At 43.3% G+C, this 24,795-nt stretch overlaps 1 protein-coding gene across 3 annotated transcripts in view; it reads right to left on the bottom strand.

The window, feature by feature from the left end:
* Positions 1 to 2,068: 2,068 nt before the first annotated feature.
* DUS4L (dihydrouridine synthase 4 like) overlaps positions 2,069 to 24,795 on the bottom strand; it is an 88,319-nt gene continuing 65,592 nt past the window's right edge. For all 3 annotated transcript variants that reach the window (XM_065397913.1, XM_065398084.1, XM_065398170.1), the window contains 2 exons: positions 8,283 to 8,383; positions 2,069 to 3,138 (listed from right to left, as the gene is read on the bottom strand). In XM_065397913.1, coding sequence (XP_065253985.1) covers positions 3,100 to 3,138; positions 8,283 to 8,383 — 140 coding nt within the window. In that variant the 3' untranslated portion in view covers positions 2,069 to 3,099. The remainder of the gene's footprint in view (positions 3,139 to 8,282; positions 8,384 to 24,795) is intronic.

Raw genomic sequence — 24,795 nt, 5'->3', positions numbered from 1 at the left:
CATTTCTATTGATGGCCACAGTCCTGCAGGCTATAGGTATTGTGAGATAACCAGACAACAGCATACTTTTTCCCAAAGTGCAAAAAACCCCAATGTGAAGCAGTTGCATGCACTATATTGTAAAATCTTATTTTTAAAAAGATTTAGAAATGCCAATGTTCACTAAACCTGCTGTAATATTTGTAATGTGCTTTTAACCCTCTTTCCAAATAAGTGTGGTTATATTTTGAAAACATGGAAAATTGTTTTAACTTTATGTAGACAAATAATATGGAAAACCTTTGAACTCAAGAGTTCCACACTAATAAGCATCAGCTGTAATATGAAACCAAATATTTGTGAGCAATGCTTAATGAACAAAGAACAGCTAGACTGAGTCAGACCAATGGTCCAGCTAGCCCAGTATGGATGGGGTCTCTAACAGCAGCCAATGCCAGACGCTTCAACAGGAATGAACAGAACTGGGTAATTTCAAGTGATCCATCCCTTCTCCAGTCCCAGGCTCTGGCAGTTGGAGGTTCAGGGATACCTGGATCATGGGGTACACCCAAGCATCTTGGCCAAAAGCCACTGATGACCCTATTCTCCATGAATTGACCTAATTCCTTTTTGAACCCAGTTGTCAGAATGACTTAACATGAAGGCTGGAATCTAACAGATTTGACTCATGCACTTTGATAAAGTACCATTAATGGAATATCTCTAAGACAGAAACAAGAGGTGGAGGCAAAATAGAGAGTCTGAAAATTAGGGGTTGCTTAAAATCTGCATTTACTGAAACACGTTCCCTATACTGATAAGCATGGCTACTGTCCTGTCCTCCTCCAGATCTTTTCAAGACTGGCTTCTACAACTACTCCAATGTCAGCCAGTGTTTAATTGTTAGGCTGAGGGGAAAGTTTATGTAATTATAAAACTTTTAAAGAGAATGATTTACACCCAGTATGTGTCTGTATATAAAACAGGATATACGATGATCCCACTCTCCCTCTTCACCTTAATTAAACATGTGATATTCTAAGAATTCTAACCTAAATGGTAGTGCAGAGTTGCTCTGTACTGTTAATCTAAAAACTACAGTTGCATTTCACAGCAAGAGTGCTTTATTCCTTTCTATTGCCTGTAACACTTTGGGATCCTTCACAATGCTAGGTACTATTTCAGGTGGAGCAGATAGAAACATAAGTAGTTAAAGTTCCCTAACACTTTCAAAAGCACCTGTTTTCAGTTCCTTATGTTTTTGTCAAAATTTTTAAAGATTTTAAATCTGGGTGTCTGCCTTAGGCTGTTTTTTAATTTCAGCTGTTTTTGTTCAGTTGTTTCTGAAAATAAAAGTAGGGAAAAATAGGTACTGTACACAGGCAACCGTAAATTCTGGCATTTTCAAACTGTTGGGTACTTGATTTTATACTTTTACGGTTCTTTGAAATGTAGTTTTTTGTATGTTAATCTTAAGGTTGTGTCCAGGGCATATTTACTGTATAGACAAGCTGATTCCAACTAAATGCTTTTATGTTCCCATAAAAGCGGTAGGCTCCAATTCTAAAAGTTGAGCGGCATGGATTGACCTTTGTGGCTGCACAGAGCCCCAATTCCCTCCAGATCATCTTGCAAGATTGGGGCCTTACTTTCTAAAGTGTTATCAGAAAACACTCACAAACAAAGCTATACCAAACAAAGATGCATTACCAGCTCTTCATTTTTCGCCTGAATTTCAAAAAGTGTTTTAAATTTCTATATAGAAAAAAATTCCTCCCCCCAAGCATATGCCACTAACCTCCCTGCTAGGCTGAATAACATTGCTGAGCACATACTTCCTTATATGGTATGTTGTGTTCAGATGGTCTGTTCTGAACTTCTGCATTAACATTCATTTTTGAACCCTCTGGTCTGTATCAATTTAAAAACACCATTATCAGCATCAAACATACATATTTATTGGACAAGGCAAGTGAAATAGTAATGTTATGAAAATGTTTTGTTCTTCATGTGGGTAATTATAAACTCTGATTTTAAGGGAGACAGTTTATCAGATAAAATGGATATTTTCCACAAACACACAAACTCATAAGCTTAAACAACCCCTTTAATATAACAATCATATCCAACTTCTAAGTACAAAATTTGAATCACTAATGCAAAATTACTCAGAATTTAGCTGTCAGATGCAAAAAACAGATAATGTAAAAACAATGTATATTTATTTTGAGGTATTGTATAATTACTCCTTAACCATGAATTGCTTTTCATCAGTATAAGTAAATTATACATGAACATTCTTCAAAGAATTTTACACTTTCCAAAGCAAGAAAACTCAGTGGCACACACACAAAGTAAACAATAGATTTAAATCCTTGTACAAATGAATCAGGGAATAATAAAAACTCCACCAATACTATTTTTTATGACAAAAAATTCTGAAGTACTCCAAAAGAATAACCCAAAGGCATGCAAAATGGATAATTGTGAAACACACCCATCTGTGTGGCACAATGGGAAAAAACAAATTAGTGTAAGGTGGATTTAGAAATCTACCTTTTTTTTTTGTTTTTTTTGTTTTTTTAAACTGATTGTCAATCAAATCCTTCTACACAAGTAGAATGGAAAAGGAAAAATATTTAGTCTTATTTAACCCATAAGTAATCAAATTTCATAGGACTCCTGATAGTCACTGGCAAAAAGGGGTTAAAGTCACCATGTTTTCATGGTTTGGTGTGATTTACAAAACCAGTCAAATGTAACAAGCAATTGGTGTTATTGTGCATGATCTTTTACCATTTTTGAGAGCAAACGGATAGAGATCATCTGAGTTGTTAGTGCAGATGGAAAATTTCCATTTATATGCTTACATTTTTCCCCTCACAAGAACTGAAATATAAACTTCAAGGCATATCCCATATATCACTTTGTATTCTCATTGCAACACAGAATATATTTGGCAACCAAGAGCTATAAGTAGAATCTGAGTAGTGAACTACAGTGCATTTGATTTTCTTAAGAAAATCAAACCTTGTGTCATCTACTTCAGGAGGCTAAAGAAAAGAACAAGAGACTTCACACTGATGCAGTTATATCAAAGTAGTCTTTCCTGAATTCCTTCTACTGGTCTTTCTTGTCCTCCTCTTCATCTAGGAGGTCCTGCAAACAAAGAGACAGACAAGTCAGAAAGAAGCAAATGAACAATCTTTGCATTTGGCAAGATTAGAAACTGATGTCTCAGGATGAATATCCTAATGTTAAATCCTGAAAGGGCAAGAGATACTGGGCTCTCTCTGTGGCCACACAAGTTCAGAATGCATCAGAAACACTATACTTCCACTGCATGAGGAGAACCAAGAAGATGAAAAATGGTACAGTTGGACTTCACATCCCAGAGCTAAGATCCATGGAGTTCTCTCCGTAGGGACTTTGGGAGGGGTTGTGGGTGGGCAAGCTGGCTGAGAGATCTAGCCAGTACACTGTGCAGACCTACTAGCTACAACCATATGCCCCCAAAGGGCCAGTAGGCTGCAGCTATTACTATAGCTCGGGGTGGCCAAACTTACTGACCCTCCGAGCCAGATATGACAAATCTTCAGAAGGTTGAAAGCTGGGGTGTGCCTGCTGGGGCTTAGCGATTCAACCCTGCTCCTGCCGAAGCCCTGAGCCCTGGTAGGCGCACCCCGTGAGGCTGAAACCCCGAGAACCCTCTCTGCTGGGCAGAAGCAGCCCCAAGCCCCACCACCCTGCTGCAGGGCAGAAGTCCTGAGCTCCTCCTACCCCCAGTCTGGTAGGCGGAGGATGGGGGGCTCTGCGAGCTGCACTTTAACTGTAAAAGAACTGCATGCGGCTCACGAGCTGCAGTTTGGCCACCCCTGCTATAGCTCATAAGCTGCAGTATGGATGCAGCTATGTAGGCGGTTGGGGTCTGGCTTCTGGGTTGAGGGAAAAAGTCTGTCTTCCTCAACACTCATGTTGATTTCCTATATATAAGAAAGGGCTTGTCTTCACTACCGGGGATATTGATGCTGCTGCAATCGATGCAGCGGGTATCAATTTAGCGGGTCTAGTGAAGCCCTGCTAAATCGATGGCTGAGCGCTCTCCGGTCGACCCCTCCGAGAAGAGTAAGGTAAGTTGACTGGAGAGCATCTCCCGTCAATGCAGCGCAGTGAAGACACCGGGGTAAGTCAACCTAAGCTACGTCAACTCCAGCTGCATTATTTGCGTACGTGGAGTAGCGTAACTTAGGTCAACTTACCCTGGTAGTGAAGACAAGCCCATAGGGATTTTAGCTTAAGTGCACCAATTGTCAAAAGTGACAAAAGACACCCAAACTACACATGGAGTTCCATATTCTCTTCATTTTGAGAAATAGGTTTATAACAACATTTAACAAAGGCAAAACAAAACCCCACAACAGACTGCAATCTCCTCCTGAAAGCCATCTGTATTCTTTCTGGAGGCTACATCACCACCCAAAATGAAGATTCTACACTTAGAACTCGGCAGGCAATTTTGCTGATGTAGGAGTCAATAGAATTCTGCTCTCCCCCATAGCACTGCCGGAACCTAGTTCCAGTGGCACATACAAGTTGCTTAAGACACACAGACACTATAAAGCCAATACAATTAACAGAAACAAAATGGCGTTTTCTCCAGTAAACATACTGGATGGATCTACAGGGCGCTAATGTGGGTGGTGACATTTTACAGAGTTATTTCTCTAACTGAAGCTGCACTTTAGGATAGTGGCAGAATTCTCTGAGCTTCTCAGAACTTAAGAGTTTGAATTTTTTAGGTCAAGGCTGAGTGTTGGCAGGGGTTCATGTGTGTTAGCAATATTTATGAAATTGTATATGACCATATCTTTCTCTCATTGAGTAGGTGTTAATGTAGAAATAATAAGGTATTACTTGTTCTGAGCCAGGAGGAAGAAAAGAGGTAAATATGCTCAATGCTTGGTTGAAGGAGAAGTGAGGGGAGAAGGGAAAAGCAATCTTGTACACAAAAAACTATGTTAAAGTAACAATAAGGTTGCAAAGTCAAGCATTCAAGAAGTTAGGAATTCAGAATTCCTGTGCAACCTCAATTTGGCTCCCTTGTGTGCACGCACATTACGACAAGGTGTTTACTTACATGATCACATATACTATTTGTTCCAAAGAGCCCCTGCGCCGTTGGACAGTCAATGTGCACCTATTCAGTATTTTCCTTTTATTCTCACGCAATATGTTCTTTTAACAGTTGTGTTTGTGCATGCAATTTCTTTTTTAAAAAAGACAACCAAACCCAAATTCCATCATGTGGCATCATATTGACACCCACATGGTTCCAACCCTGCTGATGAACCTTTAGATCCATCACACACACATCTCTGTCACTTGAGCTAATGGAGTAACTGATAGCAGTAGTAGGATGTCATCCTCAATGTAGATCAGCATGGGTGTGGGGGAATGAGATGCACACTTAGCCAGGGGGGGGTTCACAGATATTGCTGATGGCAGAGGAATGGGAAGACTCAGGAATCTTGGTTTCCATTCTCGGTTTTGGAAGAGACGATACTGTAAGGAGCATTAAGACCTTTCTGCCTGTTCTCTCCTGCCCCCCTCCCCAAACTTGACTCCTTCAGCCTCATCCTCTTCAACGTGTCACAATTCTGTCTCTTCCCCATCCCTGGGCTCCTTGTCCCAGTCCAACTCTCCACTTCTCAGGCTTCTCATCCCAGTCTCCTCGTTCAGCCTCCACCCGTTATCTCCCCATCCAAATCCTAGGGCAGGTCTACACTACAGGGCTAAATTGACCCAAGTTATGCAACTCCAGCTATGTGAATAATGTAGCCGGAGTCGACGTACCTTAGGTCGACTTCTTGCAGTGTCTACATTGTGCGGGGTTGACGGGAGAAACTTTCCCATCGACTTACTTTATGCTTCTTGTTTCGGTGGAGTACTGGAGTCGATGGGAGAGCGATCGGTGGTCAATTTAACTGGTCTTCACTAGACCTGCTAAATCGACGCCTGGTGGATCGATCGCTGTGCATCAATCCCCTGGTAAGTGAAGACAAGCCCCCAGTCTCCAATCCTCACTCACAGTCTTATTGCCCAACCAGTCTCCCCAGCTCTCAGTCCCTTGTTCTCTCCCCACACCCTCAGTTTTGTCAGACACCTTGCACCACTCTACCCCTTTCCCTCCCTCCGCCACTCCTTTTTCCTGCTCTTGTCCTCTCCGTATTTAAGTCAGGTGGCTTCCTCTTCATGCTCCCTGTGCAGCAGCAAAACTGTGTTTCTGGGTCTGCGTGCCATTGACGGCACAGGAGAAGCTAGCTCCCTGTATTCAGTTCTAGTGCCCAGCCTGAGGCAGCAGGGAGCTGCAATTACAGAGAAAATCCAGCTTCTGCCCTAAAGCTCTGGGCTGGAATATGTTCAGTCACTCGGTGGGGGTTGCATATGCATAGTCTAGTCCAGGGGTAGGCAACCTATGGCACGCGTGCCGAAGGCGGCACGCGAGCTGATTTTCAGTGGCACTCACATTGCCCGAGTCCTGGCCACCGGTCCAGGGGCTCTGCATTTTAATTTAATTTTAAATGAAGCTTCTTAAACATTGTAAAAACCTTCTTTACTTTACATACAAACAATAGTTTAGTTATATTATAGACTTATAGAAAGAGACCTTCTAAAAATGTTAAAATGTATTACCGGCACGCGAAACCTTAAATTAGAGTGAATAAATGAAGACTTGGCACACCACTTCTGAAAGGTTGCCGACCCCTGGTCTAGTCAGTACAGGTGCTCTGAGGGGCTGCAGCATGCTCAGGGAAGACGGAATCTTCAGATGCTTTAGCTGTCACATGTGAATGTTTTTTAAATGTTTGTAATTTAGTCAAATTTGCACCAATTTTTCTCAACAGCACAGGTACATTCCTGACACAAAAGCCATCGGATGCCAAATTTCCAGTTACTGCAGCACAGGGACACTACAGCCTCTCAAAGCAAAGCTCACCAGAATTTTGTTAATACTGTAAAACAATGTATTTTCCACAACTTTGTTCTTGGAAACAGCTGAATCGTTTTGGCTGAAAAACTTTAAAAAAAAAAATTTATCCCGAGGCAGACACCTGGAATGGAAAATTTCATCCCATACAATTAAAGTTTGACAACTTTTAATCAACTGAAAACAGGGTCTTACATGGGAAGGGTCTGGCAATCTTAACAGGCAGTGCTATCAGCACCAACTATGTTTTTATAGTATTTCAATGCCTCTGAACCCCTAAGCCCAATAAAAATCCATTAAATGATTTTTAAAAGTGTTATTCAGCTTTTGCCAGTTAGGCTGCCTGTTAACATCTTGCACGTCACTCAGTTTGAACAGTGTGTTTAGACTGACCTGTTTGTAGTCTCTTGCTTCCTGGTTCTCGAGCATTAACAATGCTGCAGCATTTGGATTGCAAACATCAGAGGAATGTTTAAAAAACCATAAAACAAAAACCAACCCCAAACCCTCCCTTTCATTATAATTTCCATTACCTTCTTGAAGCTCTCAGGCTCAGTCCTTGAGTGAAGGACTTCACATGAATCCTGAACTCAACCTCAAAGCTATAGCACATCAACCTAGAAATCTGATGATGCCACCTTTCCTTTCCTTACCTCAGAAAAATACTACCCAGCTTTGCCATAAGATTCCTGCAAGAAGGCAGAATTCTACTAGGTATTTTTATAACCTTAAGAACATAAGAAAGGCCATTCTGGGTCAGACCAAAGGTCCATTCAGCCCAGTATCCCGTCTGCTGACAATGGCCAATGCCAGATGCCCCAGAGGGAGTGAACCTAACAGGTAATGATCAAGTGATCTCTCTCCTGCGATCCATCTCCACTCTCTGACAAACAGAGGCTAGGGTCACCATTCCTTACCCGTAACCTGTTATAGTCCTAGCCTTAACAACCTCTTCTGGCAAGGAGTTTCACAGGTTGACTGTGCGCTGTGTGAAGAACAACTTCCTTTTATTTGTTTTAAACCTGCTGCCCATTAATTTCATTTGGTGACCCCTAGTCCTTATATTATGGGAACAAGTAAATAACTTTTCCTTATTCACTTTCTCCACACCACTCATGATTTTATATACATCATATCCCCCCTTAGTCTCCTCTTTTCCAAGCTGAAAAGTCCTTCAGGGAGTGATTTCCATTGTAACATATACTGAAGGGTTTGATAATTTCTCTTGCTCTTGGAAAAGAAACATCCAACATGTGTAATTTTGTTAGTACAATTTCAGAACATTCTGTTCATGCAGTGAACCACAACCACCTACCTGCAGCCGTTCATGTTCTTTCATAAGGCGATCATATTCTCTTTTAAGGCCTTCCGATTGCTTTTTAATTGCAGTCACTTCATTTGTTGCCTTGGAAAGAGCTATAAGATACAGAAGTGAATTTATTAAAACACTTTAGTCACTGCATTTTGATATGAAGAAACATCTATGCAATAATGCTACAGCTGTCCAAGAATAAATTTTCAATTCTATGTTTAACAGCACGTGCACCAGAAATATACGTTCCAATTCTGATCTCGCATTGGTCTATGTCTATTGACTTAAAAAACTAAGGGTCTGATTCTGATCTCACATTGGTGTAAATATGAAGTATTGCCATTGTAATTTAAACAATAACAAGTAAGTAGATATTTGGTACTTAAGTAGTTTGTGAGAGTTATTACCTGTAGAAAATGAAATTCAAAAAGTATTACACTGGAAAGTTTCAGAAGAAGTTCATATTGTTTAATATATTGTATGAGTTTCCATTCCCTTTCCTTTATAGATTTGGTCAGAAAAGAAATACACTTATAAATAGCTGATGACCTTATAAAGAATTGCATCATCTACTGAACTGTATGATTGTCTAATTCTTGATGTGATCAGCTTTATGTCTTACAAAAACTAAATGTAATGTGTCCAAACCTGGACAGTGTGAAATGATTTGAGCCAATGATTTAATAATTTGGCGCAGCTATTTTGGAGATTTATTGTTACATTCAACCAAGATGTGTCAGAATGTAGGAAAGGGCTAGGGAGCTATATTCACTCTCTCTCACATCATTCTACAACCAGAAGCCTATTTGTACCAAGCAGTCTCAAGAATATGGAGAGGTGACTTCCTGTTGTTAGACCACAGTTTTCCAACGAAGTATAGCGATTTTTTCTGTCCCCCCATTTTAGGAGCAGAACAATTCTTGCAATTGCCTTTGCCTATTAGGGCTGCCATTACTGCCCAAGACAATTTCCCAGTCATCTATTTACTCTTTAGTTCACCTGTTTCGTCCTAGAGAACTGTCACTATAGTGTCAAATAGTGCTATAGGAGGGTTTAAGATCTGTTTGACTGTAATTTCTATTGGAGACAGCGTGTTTTGCATGCCTATCCAGTTTTCCGTGTGCAGAAGTGTCTTATTTAGTGGTACCCAGAAGTCAAGTTGTTCAAATAATTTAAATGTTTGGTACTTGAGAAGATGTTCTATGTGCTGCAGTATCTTTTCTGTCCATTTGCTTTTTGGAGTAAAATCTAATTTGTCATATAATTCACTTAACTTTGATAGGAAAATATGTATTTTACATATAGTCAGATTTCACCAATAATTTTTCATTTGTAAAAAATGGCATTTTTTTTTAAATGTAGGCCAGTTTGATTTATATTTCTGTTCCCAGAATTAGGGACTGCATATCTACTGGAGGATCAACTGTGCAGTAAGATTTGATTACTATATGATATGCCAAGTTTAGACAAATGTGACATGTTTCAGGTGATCGGAGTTTGAATTATTTTAAATACATACTGGATTTATGCTCATGAAAGTAACCAGCCTGATAATATACACCACCACTTGTCTACCTAGATGTTACATCAAGCATCTTAAATGCAAGTATCTGCAAGCCTTACTTTTGCAAATAGTCTAGCCCTATTGACCTTAATTGGACTACTTAGCAAATAAGTCTTGCAGGACCAGGTGCTATATTCCCTAGCAACATATTCATTTTCATTTTAGTAATGTGTTAGACCTTTCCTAAGCAAAAATGTTACCAAGTAACTAAAGTGATGTGAAATTCCTTTGTGCTGTGGCAGATCGCTCCAAAACCAGGCTCCTTTTGACTTAAGACTATAACTCAGGAATGAAATGGGATTTCAGAAGGGCAAAGCAGTTTTGTCCATGGAATTCAAAAACATTTTAATTAGGAATGAAACAATTCCCCCCCACCCCACCCCCTCTCTTTCTCTATGGGAGCTCCAAGCTCCTTTTTAGTCCTGCTGTATATCTCACAACACTTGAGGCCCTTCAGTACAGGCAGCAGTCTTATGGCTAAGATGTGCAGAACAGGACTTTTTAAAGCTCATCAACAGGGCCAAAAATGCCATTGTTGGGTGATAAAGAGCACTCCTTTCCCACTGTTCTACACCTACAAATTAGATTGGCCTAGCCACATTGCTCAGGGCTATGAAAAATTTTGTTCCCTGTGTGACATAGTTAGGTTCGCCTAACTTGCACATGCAAGTAGGCGAGCGGAAGAATTCTTCCATTGACCTAGCTATCGCCTCTCCAAGAGGTAGATCATCTATATCAAAAGAAAAAAAACACTTCCATCAACGTAGGAAGCATCTACACTACAACTGCAGTGCCATAGCTGTCCCACTACAGTCGCTGTAGTGTAGACATGGCCTTAGTGTGCTGCCTGTATAGTACCTCCTAATATAGGTAGCAAGAGACAGACTCCGAATTAGATCACCCACATTGCAATACAGGCTATTAACTATTAGCCTAAGAGGTTAACCCACAAAGCTATTTTTAAAAGCAAGTCTAATAGTAACAAAATGTAAAAGGTGACCTTAAAAAAAAAAATTACCTTTGTTGCTTGCCTTCCCTCAACCCCCGTCAGTGTCCTTAGACTATGAGCTCCTCAAAATAGTGACCATTCCTTCTTTAGTCCCCAGAACATGCCTAGCAAATTGCAGATGCAATCATAAACCAAGATGCTGTTCTCAGCAGACATGGAACAAAGCATAAGTGCTTAATGAAGAGAAGGAACAAGGGAACTAGTCTGAAACAGGGGCAATACTTATTATGCTATTACTTTGACTGCTCCTCTGTTGAAACCATCATCCATGCCTCATTTCTTTATGCCTCACTTCTGGAATTTCCTTTTCTACACCTTCCAAAGACCTAGGTCTCCAGACTCCAGCATATGAAGATACTATTTACCTTCACATATACCCGAAGAAGGATGACTGCATCTTCCACATTTTTTAGGCATTCCACTGGGTCTTCATTTGACAATCTAGTTCAAAATCAACCTTATTTTTAAAATTTTCCATGGTCTCTCTTTTTTTAAATGTTCCATAGCCTTACCTCATAGACCTTGGATGAAATGCTGACTGCACGGAAGTCAATGGCAAAACTCCAACTGACTTCAATGGAGCCAGGATTTCACTCCTTGTGTCTCTATATTCCTCCTTTCACTCCCCCTCTCTGCTAGTCTTGCACTGGCCTCCTCTCGTCCTTTAATACCATCTTGCCAGCATTAATGTAAGAACCTTCTCCACCACAACTCCCATCATTTGGAACAGCCAGCCATTCTGCACATCTGACAAGTGGACTCTCCATTATATTTACAATCTTAGTTGAACTTTTCTTCCTTTCTTATATTACTTAATTTTCTCTTCTGGTACTGATATATCTGACACTCACACACATGGGAATCAAATCAATAAGTGTTACTCTTTATAAAATAAGTTTAATATTTACATTGCAAATAAAAGTAAACATATGTTCTCTTTTCCCTCTTCACTTTCAAGTTCCTCTCTATGCTGTACAGAAAACTAAAAAGGAAACATACTCCAGGATTTAATAGTTTTTCTTCATACTTAGGGATCTCACAATCTAATGCCATTGCACTATTTTTCATACAATATTTTGGTAACTTGATCTAATAGTAGCTACTGGGCTGTTTTACAAGAAGCTGAACACTGCTTTGGTTGTAACTAAAAACACCCATATCTCTAAACATGAACAAAATGTCTAAAGATATCTGTAGATCAACAAAGCAAACAACTCACTGCACTGTCTCAGTGTTTTGACCACAACGGACTCATGACAGGAATACCTCACCCAATCCTAGCTGAAGGAAACCAAAGGCCAGGTTGTCCCTTCCATCTCTGTGGGGAAATAAGGACAACCCCATTGATCCCTGCTGGGGACTACAGAATGAGAAGAATTGTGCTGCCTTTGCAGAGTTATTTCCCCACCACCTTTTCTGAACACCTCCCTGTGAGCCACACATTACAATCCAATCAACCCTATGGTAAATCCCCACCTACAATAATAATGTCTGAATCATTAACTTAGCTGCACTGGACATCCTCATGTTCTACAATATGAATTTTATGACAATATCATTGAACAAATACATTTAACCAGAATAAAACACAAAATGTGCAATGTAGCTAAGATTACACTGTGATTTTGCATGTTAGGATTGTGTTACCTTAATACAAGTTTTGCATTTAATTTCCAATTTATTTTTTTTAAAGGGAAAAAGCCCAAAGAAAAATCCTTATAGCAAAATAAAGGATAAAGGCACTTAGAATCTATGCATCTATAAGGCCAGAAGGGACCATAATGATCATCTAGTCTGACTTCCTGTCTAAACACAGGCCATAGAACTTCCCCAAAATAATTCCTAGAGCATATTTTAGAAAAACATCCAATCTTGATTTAAAAATGGCCAGCATATGCCACACGACCCTTGGTAAATTCTTCCAATAGTTAATTACTCTTACCAGTAAAAATATAAGCCTTATTTCCTGTCTGAATCTGTCCAGGTGCAACTTCCAGCCACTGGATTATATTATATCTTTCTCTGCTTGATTGAAGAACCCACGATTAAATATTTGTTCTCCACGTTTGTATTTGTAGAGTGTAATCAAGTTACCCCTTAACCTTCTCTTTGTCAAGCTAAACAGATGGAGCTCCTTCACACTATCACTATAAGGCAGGTTTTCTAATCCTTTATCGTTCTTGTGGCTCTTCTCTGAACCTACTCCAATTTATCAACATATTTCTTGAATTGCGGGCAGGAGAACTGGACACGGTATTCCAGCAAGGTCGTACCAGTGCCAAATTCAGAGGTAAAATAACTTCTCTATTCCTATTCAAGATTATCCTGATTTTTATGCATCCCAAGATCACATTAGTTCTTTTGGCCACAGCATCACACTGGGAGTTCATGTTCCCCTGATTATCCACTACAACCTCCAAATTTTTTTCAGAATCACTGATTCCTAGAATAGATTTCCCCATCCTGCAAGTATGGTCTTCATTCTTTGTTAACAGATGCATACATTTAAGCTGTATTAAAACAGTTTGCTTGTGCCCAGTTTACCAAATGATCCAGATTGCTTTGTATCAGTGACTTGTCCTCTCCATTATTTAAAACGCCCCTGACTTTTGTATCATCTGCAAACTCTATCAGTGATGATTTTATGTTTTCTTCCAGGTCATTGATAAAAATGTTAAATAGAAGAAAGAACTGACCTTTATGGAAGCAAACCTGCTCAATGATGATTCCCTGTTTACTGGTCTCAAAATGTAACCATCAGCCAGTTTTCAATCTATTTAATGTGTGCTAATTTTATATCATTCTAGTTTTTTAATCAAAATGTTATGCATTACCAAGTCAAATGCCTTACAGAAGCACAAGTATATTACGTCAACACTATTACCTTTATCAACCAACTTGTAACCTCAGCAAAAACATATATTAAGTTTGTTTGACAAGATCTATTTTCCATAAACTATGCTGATTTGCATTAATTACATGACCTTTCTTTAGTTCTTTATAAATTGAGTCCTGTACCAGCTGCTCCATTATCTTGACCAGGATTGATGTCAGGCTGACAGGTCTATAATTACCTAGGTCATCCTGTTCACCTTTTTTAAAAATTGGCAAACTAGCTGTCTTCCAGTCTTCTGGGACTTCCCCAGTGCTCCAAGTCTTATTGAAAATCAACATTAACAGTCCAGAGAGCTCCTCAGCCAGTTCTTTAAAACTCTTGAATGTAAGTCACCTGGACCTGCTGATTTTAAAGTATCTGACTTTAGTAGCTTCTGTTTAACATCCTCCAGAGATATTAGTGAAATGGAAAGTGTGTTATCACCATATGATGAGACTATATCATCTGTTTTACCCCAAATAAACAACAGAAATATTTACTGAAGACCTCTACATTTTCTGCATTATTTCGGATAAATCTACCATTGCCATTTAGTAATGGACCAATACCATTGTCAGGATTTTTTTTTGTTCCTATTATATTTTAAAAAATCCTTATTGTCCTTATGAACTTATGAAAATATTTATGTTTGACTGGTGACCAACCACATGCTTTGAAAAGTGTAGATTTAAGAACATGTTCAGCACCTCCCACTCTCATCAAAGTCTTTGTGTTCAACTCCCAGCCTTAAAAACTCAATTGGGCAAGGGTAGGATGTTCTTGCCTGGGCCACAGAAGAGGAGTGGAATTGTTCTAAGAGGGCTTCTCCACCCTAATAACTGGAAAAGCTGCAACGTTCCTACCACATACTCCTCTCTGCAGAAGTGGCAGACAAGATCATCGCAGCAATTCTTAGGCCTTTCCCCTGCCCAAACTATTAATCCTCTACTGGGGAAACGGTTTTGCTACCAGATAATTCATGCAGTAATTAAAACTTATCAGTGTTGGTTGCAAGGTAATTTTTTTTTTTAAATAGCTAATACTTTGCTCTTGCGTAGTTTGAAAGATTATGTGAAGGGCCACTTTCTTTAGAGAATCTCAAAGTGTATTTGCAAAACATTTTCCAGATAAGGCACAAACAGGCTAAGTGATTTGTCCGACATAACAGCAAGCCAGTTGTAGAGCTGGGAGTAATACGAAGATCTCCTGACTCTCACTACTGTGCTCTAATCAGAAACACATCCCTCCGAAATGTTAATTCTTCATTAAAAACTAATTCACTTGGCTCCCCTCCCCCCAGCATTTTCACTGTGTTTACACTGAGTGAGCAATTCCAAGCAATTGGATAAAATGTTTATCAAATTCAAATTAAGTTTGTCCCTTGCAGAGGGACTTCATAACATCTTAACATGGTGCTTAAGTAGATTCGCAGGCCCTGCAAAAGCCCTCCTCGCCAGGGTTAATGATATCACTTTGAAAAAATATAACCAGAAATACTCAACTATGACATGTACTGCATTGAATGGGATGCCTCTTAATAAAGTTATGGTCTAGAGCAGAGATGGGCAAACTACGGCCCGCGGGACCGTCCTGCCCGGCCCTTGAGCTCCCGGCTGGGGAGGTTAACCCCCGGCCCCTCCCCTGCTGTGCCCCCTGCCCCACAGCCAAGTCACAGCGCGGGCAGCGCTCTGGGCTGCGCGTCCCTACAGGGCAGCGCGGCAGTGTGTCTGGCTACGGCCAGGTGGCATGGCTGCCAGACATGCTGCTCTGAGCAGCATGGTAAGGGGGCAGGGAGCGGGGGGATTGGATAAGGAGCAGCAGGTGTCAGGGGAGAGGGAGCGGTTGGATGGGGCGGAAGTTCAGGGGGCGGGGGGGGTCAGGGGACCTGAATGGGATGCCTCTTAATAAAGTTATGGTCTAGAGCAAAGGTGGGCAAACTACGGCCCGCGGGACCGTCCTGCCCGGCCCTTGAGCTCCCGGCTGGGGCGGTTAGCCCCTGGCCCCTCCCCTGCTTTGCCCCCTGCCCCATAGCCAAGTCACAGCGCGGGCAGCGCTCTGGGCTGCGCGCCCCTACAGGGCAGCGCGGGAGTGTGTCTGGCTACGGCCAGGCGGCATGGCTGCCAGACATGCTGCTCTGAGCAGCATGGTAAGGGGGCAGGGAGCGGGGGGGATTGGATAAGGAGCAGCCGGTCCCAGGGGTCAGGGGACAGGGAGTGGTTGGATGGGGCGGAAGTTCGGGGGGGGGGGGGGGGAGGTCAGGGGACCAGGGGGGCAAAGTTGGATAAGTGTGGGAGTCCCAGGGGGCCTGTCAGGGGGGCGAGGGTGTGGATAGGTGGCGGGGCAGTCAGGGAGCAGGGGGCGGGGGGTTGGATATGGGGCGGGGCGGTCAGGGGACAAGGAGCAGGGGAGGTTGGATGGGTTGGGGGTTCTGAGGGGGGCAGTCAGGGGTGGGAAGTGTGAGGGGGCGGATAGGGGGCGGGGCCAGGCTGTTTAGGGAGGCACAACCTTACCTACCCGGCCCTCCATACAGTTTTGTAACCCCGATGTGGCCCTCGGGCCACAAAGTTTGCCCACCCCTGGTCTAGAGATTAAAGCAAAAGGATGGGAGCATGGTAGGCTTGTCTTGTATATCTAGCTCTGCCAATAGCTCAACATGTGACCTGACCTGGTCACTTAACCTTCCTGTATCTCAATTTCCCCATTTGTAGATGGAAACCGATGTTTACTCACTTTTGTAAAATGTTTTGAGATCCTGTGAAGGTTTTCATGTAAAGGGCATTTTCACACATCAATTCAGCCTGGTTCTCCCATAACCCATAGATGACCCGTGCCTGCCGACAGCAGGGGTGGGAAGGCACAGAGTGAGGGCAGCCAGCTTCAGCAGTATTACTGAGCGTGCTTAGTACAAGCCAAACAGTACATCTGGGGGGGACCCCCCCATGTCCCCTCCGCGTTGTCTCTGCCCCCGCCTCTTTAAAACAAAAACCTACTTAATGCCCAAACTGAACTCTCACTGGTAGTGATAAAATTTATCAAATGCTTTCACGTGTCCCTGTTTTTTGTTCACACCTTTCAAATCTTGAACAATCTTGCATCAATTTACAGTATTTTAAATTAAAAAATGAATGAATGATTGTAATATTATAGGTCTTGAAATAGTTTGTGTATTTTAAAACTAGATTGGCCAAAACCATCCCTAACCTCCCCCCATAAAACCTAGAGAACTAGCAACACAATGTTCTCGTTACACTTATTTTGTACACAAACCAAATCTGTTTAAAGGATCCAGGATCCTGTTTCAGCAGCATCTTTCCCCCCCCACACACCATTATCAGCCTCTGAGAACTATTTTGAATACTTTTTAGTTCTGCGCGTGTGTGTGTGTGTGTGTCTATGTAAATATAATGTGTTCAAAAGCACCTGAGGGTATGTCTATACTGCAGCTGGGAGGTGATATTCCCAGTGTGGGCAGACAGACTTGCACTAGCTCACCTTGCGCTAGTGTGTTAAAAATGTCTGCGTGTAGATTGCAATACTGGAGGCAGCTTGGGCTACCTGTCTGAGCTTGGACCCAGGCTGCCAGCCCAAGTCTCAGCCAGTGCCACAACGTCCCCATTGCTACTTTTAGCACACTAGCTTGAACTGAGTTAGCACGAGTCCCAGCTGCAGTGTAGACATACCCTAAATCTCATTTTCAAAAGTGACAAACTTAAGCTTCGAAGCACCAAATGCACTTTTGAAAATTTTACCCATCATCAAGTTCAAAATTACCCCCCCCCCCCCCACACACACTTTAAACATTTTGTAAAACATGAATGCCACATTAAACAACGAAAAAGACAGACATGTTACCCCTTTTGCTTATTGTGGCTGGAAGGTTGGCAGGAAAAAAAGAGAACATGTCAGTGGGGTTCTGTGTCCTCTTAGTTTGGATTTCTTATTCTGTGTAGTGGAACAGCTTTGATATGGATGGAGTCTGGTATGGAAGAAGGGTCATATTTAATGAAAATATATAGGAATGGAAGAGCAGAAGGGTTGTCGTGCTCTCAGATACAGGCAGAACATTTGGTGCAAATCATATGGAATGGAGCATTATCATGAGATGTCCACATGCTACTGAGGAATTTGGCAGGGATCTGTTCTGCTGCAATGCTTGATTAATACTTGTCAATCTGTATAACTTTTTGTTATGGGTAAATAAAGCGGTAGCTTTTACTAGATGTTAGTGCAGTGCCTGCAGAAGACAAGGGGAGTTGAGGAGGAAAAGGAGCAGGTCAATTCTGCTGTACTTCCCTCAGAAAAGGGCCCATGATCATGAACAACAAATACTTCACATTTCAATAGTTCCCTAACATACAGGATCCATAAGTGAGAAAGGATAGATAAGACAAATGCCTGGTTAATATATAGACAAGGTGGATGAGGTTAATATATAGTCATTTAAATGTATTCAACTAGGCAAGACTTTTCTAACGCATTCATGAAAAGGATAGCTGAGAAAAGGAAAGTCCTACAAATTAAACTCAGACAGGTTTATTTCATTGTGGGTTTTTAGACAATTTATAGCACTAGCAAAATAGTGTATTATGTTGTTTCAGTATGTAGGGCTATTATGTTCACTATTGATTGAAATTTAGGAAACTAAAACACACCAAAGAAACGTCACATTTTCAGAAATAACCTCGAGAAGTTCCCCTGCAAATTTGTATGTACAAGTTTTCCATAAGTAAACTTGTCTACATGCAAAAGGTAGTAAGTACAATGCTAGCAGACAGGTTGAGGGCCCTTGAGAATTTAGATAAAAACTTTCCTATTATAAGCAATTATAGTCTTGAAATGTACCTGTGTGCAAAAGGAGAAATATTTTCTTCTTTCTGGATTCATTTTTTTGGCTTTATACAGAAAATCATACCAGAAGTCAGTCAGTCAGTCAGTCAGTCACTCATGATCATCAGGTCTACATCACCACTACTAAATCCTGGCAGCACTCAGTCATTTTAAGATAGTAGTGAAACGGTCTTCATAATATGTATGTGCATCTATAGACTACCATCTCAGAATTTCTCTCCAAGGACATGTAATTACATGTCCAGGTATGCTAAAAATGGACTTATGCTCTGAAAGTGCTAGCTAACCCACTGCTGGGTGCCTGTAAAGCCCTCAGTATGTGGGTCTGTAATAAAGAAAAATAAAAGCCCCCTTTCCTTCACTTCCATAGCATTGCTAAAAAAAAAAAAGAGGCCTAAATGGGGATGGGAAAACCAGAACAAAACACAACAAAAAACTGTCTGAAATCTTTGTCACCTCCTCTCCCACTTTTTCTCAGATTTAGGTAAAACCCTTATCTAGAATTCTGGCCTCGTCTTCTCTAGGAAAAATGGTGTGTTTTAAACTCACACACCAGTTTGTAGTTTTCATATGATTAAGAGACTGCTCCTCAGAGGGCCTCCAAAAAACACTCCTTCAGTATTTGGATTCCAGTAGAAAATTCAAATAGATCTCACATTGAACCAAAACCATAAAAGTTCACCTTTCCCATAAAGTTACTGTGTTGATCTGGATGCAAAATTTTATTATTAAAATGTCAAACAGAAGGATTTTAGTTCTAAATGCAATTCTGACTGAAACTTTACGTACGGCAGCACTAGGGTGCCTTGATGTACTGCCACTGTTTAATGCAAATGAACCACTCACAGGATTCCATCATTATGTACAAAGTGATTCATGAACAGCTTCATATTACAGCAAGAGATGTCTGGTGTAATATGCTGTGTACACAGTTTATTTGCCATTCAAAGAGCAAAAACAGTCTTCTAAAGCAGTTGAATATTCTAGCCAAACCATACCGGATTTTACCAAAATAAGGCTAGGAAAAACCATAAAGGGTTTTTCCATTAATTTTGTTTGTGGTTTAGGCCTGTCATGATTAGGTAAAAGGAAACTTCAAAGAGACATTACTTTGCAACTATGCAAATACAAAGGAAGAAATGGAAGGTTCTTCAAAGATTTTTCAGTCATGAGAGCTCACCGAAGCGCAACCCAGATAAGCAAGATCAAAGTTGAGATTATTAAAAATAATGCATTGAAAAACTTGTTTTAATGCACTGGTCTTACTTTTAAAAACCATGAAGTTTCACATTCCATGGCTCAGTTTTAAGGAAGTTATATTCTGAAATTTCAAAAGACATACCTCGATAACTTGATATAAAAATTGAAAAAAAATATAGCCTGGATCAAACGTGTGAGGTGTGCCCACACTAGCTTTTACATTCATGTTACGCACCTCAAGTTAAATAGCAATTAACCAATTCAAGGTTAGGGAAAAAAAATCTAGTGTAGAGACATACCCTGGCAGGGTGACCTTTATTATTTGTATTATCGAGATGCCTAGGAATCTCCCCATGGTTATTAACCAAATTTTAACCCTGTGCATATGACAGTGTCAGAAACGGATTCCTCACAATACAACTTCTTAAACTGAATTTGTAGAGACTTATTTTTGGTGCACTTTAGCTGAAGGACATCCCCCAAAACCCCCGCAGGGACTGCAGCTGAGATGGCATGTGATAAACCTACTTTCACCCCAGCTTTCTATTACATTCCTGGCTAAAAAGCTTATTGTATATATTAAGGCTATCCCCTGCCAGTATAAATACACATATGCATTTATGTTCTCCTTTCAACGAGCTTGTCACTTCAAAGGAAGCCTTTCTTCCCTTTCTGTAAGGAAACAGCAGGGGACGGAGAACCCACAATCAAACCTGCCTGGCAGGGAAAAGGGTAAAGGAGACCCCCCCCCCCTTTCAAAATAATGGATTCTTGCTGTATTAATGCATCAAGCCCAACTAAAAACCGCTGTTCTGCCGTTTTAATTTGTCTTCAGGTTTAGAACTGACAACTATGATTCATTAAGCGTTTGGAGTTGCTATTCGTGCAGTTTAGTAGCAAAGGCACACTACTCTAGACAGACACTGACCACTCTGTGATCTCAGGAGTACTGCTACTTTATGGTGACAGCATTCTGTATATCATCAAGGAAAAATATTTTTGGACTAGATTGCATCTATTTGATCTTTACAAGGTCACAAGTGATGTTATCTAAAACATTAATTTCAGATGGGTGGGTGTTCAGAAATGTCACACACCTTGAAAGATCCAAATAGGACATCTTCAAACAGGTAAAATCTGCTTTTGTCTCACTGTCAATTAACCAAGAAAGCAGTTCTGACAGCCTAAACCTTAAACATGGTAGCTGATAACATATGGTGTCATGCTACAAAACACATCATCCCCGCCTTTTAAAAAAGAAAAAAAAGAAAAGAAAAGCTAAGGTCTCTACAGTTTAAAAAAATAAAACACACAGTCAGAATTCCAGTAAGGGCTTACCTTGTATCTATGGTTTAAAAGGTACACTGCACAGAATAAACTTTTCATATACCATCCCTTTTTTGGTACGAGGAGGAAGATTATACATAGGCTTGGAAGGATTAGATTTGTAATCAGTAAATATAAGTTTATGTCAATTTCACTGGACACACAAACTAATGAAAAATGTTTCCATCGATGCTAATCAAAATGTATAGACAGGCAAAGTAAGAAAAATGCTGCTTAAGAAATTAAGGATATTTTCTTTGTATATTTTGACATTTGATGTTGACAATTTGTGCTTTAAAGTTATAAAACTAACTTTTTGAATCTTGTAGTGAGGCGGTGTGGTTCCTGCCGCCGCGGAGAGAGACGAGTCCCTCCCAACAGCAGAGTGGGCGGAGCCAGGGAGCTCTGAGCCCGCCCCCCAGAGGGTCAGGCGTGGCACTGGAAGTATAAAGGCCCGACCCCAGAGCTCACTGAGAGGGCAGCCGCCGGGGAGGCCCGACGCCTCCGGCCTAGCTTGGGATTGGGAAACCCCAGCAGCCTGTGGTAAACCCAAGGACTGGCCCGCGCCAGCTACCCAGAGGACTTGCTAAGCCTGCCCCCCGCCAGCTACCTGGAGGAGTTGCCGGGCCTGCCCCACGCCAGCTATCCCGAGGAACCCATGGTGCAGGACCCCCCTGAGGACACCACCCTGACCCAGGTACCTCAAGTGGGGGAGTCTGGAAGTAGCCTGGGGGCAGCCAACCCTAGTCTAGCGGCAGCACTGCCAGAACCCATGTCAGTGTGTTGCAGCCAGGATCCCTACTGACTCAGCAGCGGATCTTCTGCCGCTGCTAGGGCCCCGGGCTGGGATGCAGTGGAGTGGGAGGGCCTGCAGTCCCCCTGCCACCCAACTCGCAGGTGGCAAGGGCCTGGGCTTACTGTTACATACTGTTGGGCCTGAGGGCCTGAGCGCCTGACTCACCATCGCGACGCCCTGACCCAGGGCCTGGGCTTACTGTGTTTAGTTCTGCCCTCACAAAGACCGCAGAGGAAGACTCCCACGGCCGAACTAATTCCCCACAAGACATCTTCCTGAGTTTAGTGAGGCAGTGTGGTTCCCCGCCACTCTGGAGAGAGACGAGCCCTGGCTAACCTCTCTACACGTGGTGGAGAACGTGGGCACGATCCCTCGACCCCTGTGAGAAGCAGTCTGGGGGAGGGAACGTACCCCAGGAAGAGCCATGGATATGGACAAACTTATCAAGCTCCTGACCAAGAGCCAGGAGTGACAGCAAGCGGCCCAGCTCCAGCTCCAGCAGCAGCTCATCCAGCAGATGGGAGCACAGCAACAGCACCTGGGGGTTCAGAACCAGGAACAGCAGCGGCAATGCCTGCAGCAGCTGGCGACGGCACTGCCGCACCCCGCGGAGCCCCAGCCAGGAGACACGGCTGGGTCACCCTGCATCACTGCGCCGGTGAGGCTGACCAAGATGGGACCCAATGACGACCCCAAGCCACTTTTGAAAGAGCGGTGCTGGTTGCAGGGTGGGCCCCTGACCAATGGGCCACTCTCTTGACCCCGTACTTAACCGGGACAGCCCAAACAGCGTACAGAGGGCTGTCTACAGAGGATGCAAGGGACTATAGCCAGGTAAAGGCAGCAATCCTGGACGCCTTGGACGTCAGCCCAGAAACCTTTTGGCAGTGTTTCTGGAGCCAGACCTACCCCACATGCACCAGACCCCGGTTGGTGGCCCAAGAGCTGAAGGAAGCGTGCAAGCGGTGGCTACAGCCAGAGAGGAGGACCGCGGACGAGGTCACGGAACAAATTATTTTAGAATAGTTCGTACACATCCTCCCACCATGAGGAAGGGCCTGGGTGCTTCGCCATCGGCCAGCGACGCTAGCCGCCGCCATAGCATTGATGGAAGACTGCCTCACGGCTGAAGTGTCAGTGCGGCCAGCTACCAGACCCCACACCCCAGGGCCAGAGCGCCCTAACCCTGAAAAGAAAGGGGGCGCTCAGACCGAAGTGTGGAGTCTCCCACGCGGGCAATAGGCTCACTCAGGGCTTCAGGCCAGATGCCCCGAACTCTCACCTCGACAAGGATCCACGGCCCAAGTGCCAAGTTTCCCGAGGACCATCGGAATCCCCCCAGGGGCCTGATGGGAGCCCCCACCCGGGGTGGTCGCCCAGAACTTGGACCTGTTTTTTTATGCAGGAAATATGGACACTTGCAGCGTGACTGCACTGAGATGGAATGCAGCTTCAGCCACACCTGTGTGGGAGAGACCTGGGCCCGGGTGCCACAGGTCCCCAAGATCATGGTTCCAGTAGTTGTCGGGGACCACCCAACCCTGGCCCTGATCGATTTGGGCTGTGGCCAGATGCTAATCCGTCAAACCTTGGGGCTCCGGGCCGACCCCCACCTGGGGACGATCCGGCTGCAATGCATCCACAGCGACATGTGGCCCTATCCCAGTGCCCAGATCCCGCCAACGGTGGCTGGGGTCACACGACGGATGATAGTCGGCCTGGCACCTCGAATAGCCTACCCGGTGATCCTGGGGAATGACTGACTGGCATTTGAGGAGATCCTCCGCTCGACCCCTGCGCTGGAAGGACATTACCCCGAGGTCCAACTGGAGGAGGAGGACCCGGACCCCGAGGGAGGGACCGAGGAACCCGTGGGACCCCCTGCCTGGGCTGGCTGTCGAACCCTGACTTAACACCGACTTTTGCCGCAATCAAAGAGCAGACCCCGCCTTCAGTCGGGCCTACAGATTGACCCACATCGCACAAATCAGTGGCCCCGTTTCGAGCTAAGCCATGACCGTCTTTACTGGGTGGAACGGGATCCCCGCTCGGAAGAACCACTGACCCAGCTGCTGGTGCCTCGGTGCCACCGCCGAGCAGTAATAAAGCTTGCACATGACATCTTTGCCGCAGGGCACTTGGGCCATGAAAAGACCCTTGCCCGGATTTTGACGCGGTTCTTCTGGCCCGGCGTTCACCAGGAGGTGAGAAACAATTGTTGCTCCTGTCCGGAGTGCCAGTTAGTGGCTCCCCCACGGGTACCCAAGGCCCTTTTGGTTCAAATGCCCATAGTGGAGATGCCATTTGAGCGGGTGGCCATGGACCTGGTGGGCCTGCTCCCGAGAAGTACCGCGAGATTCCAGTATGTGTTGGTCATAGTTGATTATGCCACCCGTTTTCCCGAGGCCATGCCATTGCGGAGCACAACCGCCCGAACCATCGCCAGCGAACTAGTGAAGGTCTTTGCTCGAGTGGGCCTGCCCCAGGAAATCCTAACAGACCAGGGCACCAACTTCACCTCCTGGCTGCTGCAGCAGGTATGTGAGCTCCTGGGAGTTAAACAGTTATGCACCTCAGTCTACCACCCACAGACTGACGGGCTGGTGGAACAATTCAATCGGACCCTGAAGGAAATGCTGTGCAAGTTCCCCTCAGAAGAGCTACGCCAGTGGGACCAGCTACTCCCGCCCTTACTGCTGGCAATCCGCGAGGTACCCCAGTCATCAACAAAATTTTCCCCGTTTGAGCTACTATATGGCTGTCGCCCGTAGGGCCTATTACACTTAATGCGGAAGACATGGGAGCAGTTTCCGTCGCCAACCCAGGGACTCCTGAAGTACGTTCTCCAGCTCCAGGAGCACCTCGCTCAGGCCGGAGCACGCGAAAACTTAAAAGCCG

This window comes from Emys orbicularis, chromosome 1 (assembly GCF_028017835.1).
Source record: "Emys orbicularis isolate rEmyOrb1 chromosome 1, rEmyOrb1.hap1, whole genome shotgun sequence".
NCBI lineage: Eukaryota > Metazoa > Chordata > Testudines > Emydidae > Emys > Emys orbicularis.
The sequence above is the reverse complement of the archived record's forward strand: the minus strand, read 5'-3'. Positions and strand labels throughout refer to the sequence as shown.